At 33.5% G+C, this 6,045-nt stretch overlaps 1 protein-coding gene across 2 annotated transcripts in view; it reads right to left on the bottom strand.

Moving 5' to 3' along the window:
- Positions 1-1,978: 1,978 nt before the first annotated feature.
- The window catches only part of COPS2 (COP9 signalosome subunit 2), a 32,947-nt gene continuing 28,880 nt past the window's right edge, over positions 1,979-6,045 (bottom strand). For both annotated transcript variants that reach the window (XM_008143123.3, XM_008143124.3), the window contains exons 12-13: positions 5,620-5,678; positions 1,979-4,779 (exon numbers count right to left, since the gene is read on the bottom strand). In XM_008143123.3, the coding sequence (XP_008141345.1) occupies positions 4,635-4,779; positions 5,620-5,678 (204 nt within the window). In that variant the 3' untranslated portion in view covers positions 1,979-4,634. The remainder of the gene's footprint in view (positions 4,780-5,619; positions 5,679-6,045) is intronic.

Raw genomic sequence — 6,045 nt, 5'->3', positions numbered from 1 at the left:
TCTCATTGATGTTCCTCTCTCCCCCGCCCCTTCTCTAAAAATCAATGAAAAAAATGTCCTCGTGTGAGAATTAACAAAAAATAAGATAAAAAATCCTGAAATGGCATTACTATTGTAACTTGATGTGAAATTCCAAAAGCTAAACTTTCTCAAATCTTATCTAGTGATTCAAAATATACAAAATTTTTTGAACTGGCTAATCCATGCCATTAAGGGCACATCATAGCTAGAAGAAACATAGCAAAATTTAATAATCTTGAGTTAAAAAGAACCACTGATATGCTTACATTATAAAAGTTAAGAATATCTGATATGTCTACATTAAGGAAGTTCTTACCAATTATTTCTACTTATAATTTTATCAAAACATATATAGGATGCTGCCAGGGTGAGGGTGTAGGGATGGGGACACCTGATGCAAAAAAAAACAAAACAAAAAAAAAAAAAAACAAAACAACCCCACAGCCCTAGCCTGTTTGCCTCAGTGGACAGAGCATCAGCCTACGGACTGAAAGGTCCCTGGTTTGATTCCAGTCAAGGGCACATGCCCAGGTTTGGGCTTAATCCCCAGACCACCAGTAGGGGCCATGCAGGAGGCAGCCAATCAATGATTCTCTCTTATCACTGATGTTTCTCTTTCTCCCTCTCTCTTCCTCTCTGAAATCAATAAAAATATATTAAAAAAACAAACAAACAAAAACAATAAAAAAAATAAGTTAAAACCTCCAAAAAAAAAAAAAAAAAAAGAGAAAAATTGATTTTGGTCATATGTAGAGAGTGCCTGGGAAAGGCCCCTGAGCTGATTGTTCTCTGAATCCAGTGGCGCCTGGCAGTCATGCCCTGGAAACATACCTTGCCAGAGGCAGGTGTGTTGTCAGTCTGACCTTTAGCTCAGGCGCCAGGGGTTGGATTTCATTATCTAAACCCAGCTAGGCACCAGGAACAAACACAATTATCTGGGCCCACCCAGAAGTGACAATTACAAAGAAACCACAAGAATGCACATATTTTCTTTATCTTGTAAAACTTCCTGGTATCTTATTGTATAAAATAAACTTGCTGTATTGGCTCTGGGTCCCTGTCTCTCCATCAGAGGTCAGCTGTCCCACCTGGCCCCAACTTTCCCTACTGTCTCTGTGTTTATTTCATTTTCTCAATCCCCCGTCGCCCCTACTCAGGCCTCCTGTCTGCTCTCTAGCTGTGCTGGTCTCGGAAAAGAGAGAAATATTTATAGTCATACAAATACCTTGAGCTTCAAGTTCTGAGGCCTTATTCTAAGTACCTAGACAGTATTCATTGACACTTCAAAACAAAATAGTTAAAGACTTAATTATATTAGATGTGAGATCAAAGGTCTGTAAGTTTCACTTTAAAGACCTAAATTAAATAAAAACTTTGCAGGTTTATTTAAAATAGTATTTTTTTTTTTACAAAGCAGCCTTGGTAATAAATGGCTAAAGTATTTCTGAGTCCCTTAAAAAAAAGGCCTCCATTAGGCAAATATCTTATTATCCTATGGACTAAACTGACTATATTCTGTCCCAACATAATCTGCTGTATAAGCTTTTTAGACACCCTTAACCTCATCACTACCCCAAAACAAGTGTACTTACCTGTTTCCTGAATAATCATAAAGATTATTGTTTAAAAAAGAAAATGTCTTTAAAAATTCTTACCATCATGGATATTTTATTTTAATCCTCACTTGAGGATGTTTTCATTCATTTCTAGAGAGAGGAAGGAAAAGAAAGAAAAACATCTATGTGAGAACATCAGTTGCCTCTTGTACATGCCCCAATAAGGGATTGAACCTGCAACCTAGGTATGTGCCATGACCCGAAATCAAACCCACAACCTTTTGGTGTGCGGGATGATGCTCCAACCGAGCCTCTCGGCCAGGGTCCATCATGGATAATGAAAGCAATACTTATTACATAGACCATCATCTTTTTTAAAAAGAAGTTATGCTACATTCAGATGTGGAGGAAAAATATTTAATTAACAATTTAAAAATCAAAGTAAGAGCTAGGATGAATAATGGAAATCCAGATTTTATAACAGATAGCATGTATGTGTGGCACCCAAAGTATGCTGTGAAGGGAGTTTATCCAGGTTTAGGGATTAAAAAGAAAAAGGAGATAAACACATTACAATCTGATGTAAGCTACTCGTTCCTTCAGTTTTCACAAAAGGAAAAGACTTATGCCAATTTTTTTACTTCTCTTCAATTTAGTTATGCAATCTCTTAAGATTTCAACTCTACAAGATTTGATGCACAAGAACATAGAAAATGTTTGAAGGGAAAAATAAATTGTTAGTCAGACTGTTAAGATATTATAAAAAACCTGTATTCTAGAACAAATGTGGCAAATGATTTAAAAAAAAGATTAAGCCTCTATCTAGGGAATATTAAAGACTATGTGATTCATACAATCACATTAAAGATTATGATGTAACTTTGGATATTGTTATACATTTAGCCAGTTTCCTGAAGAATAACAAGTGCATGATTTCCCTCTAGAAACAGGAAAATGCACCACTGAACACAGCAAAGATATCACAGGGGGACTGGGCATTGTAAGAGTTAGAAAGTAAGGGTTAAATCATATCATTCTAATCTTTTGAATTCTAATTCCATCAACTCAGAGTAAATAGGGCTTTCCCTCCCAGAGTTATCACATACATATGTGAATACAGGCACAGAAACTTGTCATGTTTATTTGGGTAACAAACGGTCTCCAAATTATATTGAAAAATAAATCCTAATAATCACTTCTGTGAAAAAATTTTAGCACACTTTTCACAAATTTATGTAAAAGAGAAGAAAATACACATAATTTATATCTTAAACTTTTTTATTCCCTACCAGAGACATTTTGTCCTTTGTTTTCTTCGTTTTCTACAATTTCCAACTTGCACCTGTATTTAATACTGCTTTAATCTGCTGAAGACATTAACTGATTGCTTTCCTAAATCTAAGGATTATATAGTTTTAGTATAAATATATATCACATATTTTCGTAAAATTTTGACAAAACCGAATAAGCATGCCTTGTTTTAAGTCCATGCTCCTTCCACTGTTTATAAAATCTGATTTAATGATCAAAAATTCTTGGTTGTCATTCTTCAGTTACAACAAACAGTCTTCCTCCTGAACTGCCACTCACTTCTTTTAACATAATAACAAGCAATAGAAAAACCAAAGAAATTTTCTTAATCTTACTTCTTCCTTTTGATACTATAAAATAATGTGAACTTTTTTTAAAAAAAGAAACAAATAAATCCAAATCTCAATACATTCAAATGAGCTGCGAATCCTTTAAGGTAGACACCTTGGAAGGCCACAGTTCATTCTCTTAACTATGTTACCACTGCTCAAAATACCTATAAAACTCTTTTGGGATTGCCTCCAAAGCCAGTTAGTTGCATACTTTCTAAGATTACCTCAAAGGTTGATTTAATTTTTAGAAACGGTCAAAAGTTATTCAGTGCCAAATAATGGTAACTATAAGACATTTAATCTTGGTAGTACTTTAAAAACAAACAAACAAACAAACAAACAAAGTGTAATAGCTTGTGTGACTTAAATTAGCTATGAATGCAATTCTAAAAGAGCAAAATCCAAGACTTTGAGCAATGGTAAATAGCTGGAATTAGGAAATAATTTTCCAGTATGATCACTATGCAGAGTAACATTCATTTAGCTGTCTATGTTCTGGCATATTTGTTTAAAGTGAACATTCTGAGAGTTAGAACTTATTCTTTGAAAAAGGAATATCATTCTTAAAAAAAAAAGAATTTTATTCCTTTAAAGCATCACTGTTAAAGTAAGTGCTATGCAAATGTTTTGTTAGAAACTAGTTCTACTTACTTTCTCAATAGACTTACTTTAAAAACTTGAAAGCAAACAACTAACTTATTTGCTCTCAGGTTTTTAAAAATTGTTAACTGACGATAAAATTTGAAATTTCTAAGGTACTAATAACCAAAACAAAAACCCCAAGTGTAATAAAAACATCAAGAACCAAACTACAATTTCTGAGCTGCACTGTTTATTTTGCTGCTTGAAACCTAAGTGACAGTGTGCCACTATAATTATGGGGTTTCATCTAAACCTTTACTACACTGCAGGTACAGAAATATACGGACACATTTTTGGAGAATTGACATTTTGCAAAATGCAGCAAACATTTTAATTTATACATGAGAAAAGGAAGTGTTCAAAAGGGTATGCATTTCAAGTTATTGCAGGTTATTTGTGAGAGAATTTCTGTAGGTAAAACATGTTTAAATTTAACCAACAGTAGCATGTCAGTGTATTTAAAATCATGACAAAAATCTTCTCTCTGGTCATGTTGCCCATGACAAATTACTATGATGTTGTATGTTTAGGGCAAGATGTCAATACAGCATAAATCCCATGGCATTTTGGTTTTCTTCTGGAGATTAAAGCTGTTTTTCTTGGGATAAATGCAGCAGCAAAACACAAACCAGTTGATCAAAAAAAGCACTTCTGCCATAACTCCAATAATTTTCAGGACACATCAACCGACAGTAGTTTTGCCATTCCCAGTTCTTAAGAATTACATCTCTGCACTGTTGCCTTAAGTATGTCTGTAAAAGCTTGTTCTTTGTTAAGCCAGTTTACTGACTACAGCCTGGTTGAGAGAATTTAGTTGGTTGGTCCATTTATCTAGTGCAGTATATCGGGCACCACCCCTCTTCTGATGATCCAGTTCAAGGAGCTGGTTGACTTGATCAATTCGGCCATGAATAGTGCTGGAAATAAATGAAAGAAGACACGTCTACAAGCTATTTTCACTAAGCATATCTCTAGACCCGTGGTCAGCAAACTGCGGCTCGCGAGCCACATGCGGCTCTTTGGCCCCTTGAATGTGGCTCTTCCACAAAATACCACGGCCTGTGCGAGTCTATTTTGAAGAAGTAGCGTTAGAAGGTTTAAGTTTAAAAAATTTGGCTCTCAAAAAAAATTTCAATCATTGTACTGCTGATATTGGGCTCTGTTGACTAATGAGTTTGCCGACCACTGTTCTAGACTAATATTTCATAAATATACCCAATATCAATAAATGCAAAAAGCCCTACCCCACTGCTAGCTACATTATAAATGATTGAGTTCAGGATTAATTATAATATTCATTGCCTTATTTAAACTCCAGACAGAAACCATACCTGTTATCAATTTCACTGAAAGAACCAACAGGTATAGACTTATCCAATTAAGAACAAACATAACTTGTGAAGCTTTAAATAACATACTGCTTTTAAAAAATATAATTTCAAAATTATTATATATCATACCTTGTACACAAAAAATACTAACCATTAAATAATTCTTTAACTATACATAAGCCATATACTGAATGAAAAATCTTTCTGAAAAGGCATTTAGAACTTTTTCAGAGATCATGTGCTTTATATCCTCATTCATTTATTTTTTAAAAAATCACACTTACATATATCTCTTTTAGCAAAAAGTCATAACCAGAGGGTGTTTTTTTATGAAAAAATCAAGAATTTATCTGCTACTACCTTTGCCATCATCATTCAAACTTCATGGTCCTAAACATTTTGTGATAAAAATAGCCAAATACTTACTTATCCAATATGCACTGCACCAGCAAGCTCTCCACATCAGCTACATCTATGTTTAACTCCTAAGACAAAAGAATCATTATAATTCTACTAATTAACTTTTTAAAAAAGTCACGATTTTATATAAACTATCATTCTGATTTTAAATTCATTTCTACCACTTAAAGAAAAATTAGTGAAGAGAAAATTTATAACAAATTTCATTATCACTTCAAAATACTTCTGAGAGCACAGGTATGATAAAATTTAACTTTGTAACTTTTAAAATACATTCTTACCACAATTTTATTATGGTTGGGGTTAACTCTTCATCAATTATATATTTTAGCCACTACCCTCACTTCTGTAATTTTCTCTGAGGCTGAGAGAATCTTTAAAAAGAAATTTAATGATTCTTATTTCTCTTTTCTGTTAACTCAATTTACACCA

Source organism: Eptesicus fuscus, chromosome 5 (assembly GCF_027574615.1).
Source record: "Eptesicus fuscus isolate TK198812 chromosome 5, DD_ASM_mEF_20220401, whole genome shotgun sequence".
NCBI lineage: Eukaryota > Metazoa > Chordata > Mammalia > Chiroptera > Vespertilionidae > Eptesicus > Eptesicus fuscus.
The sequence above is the reverse complement of the archived record's forward strand: the minus strand, read 5'-3'. Positions and strand labels throughout refer to the sequence as shown.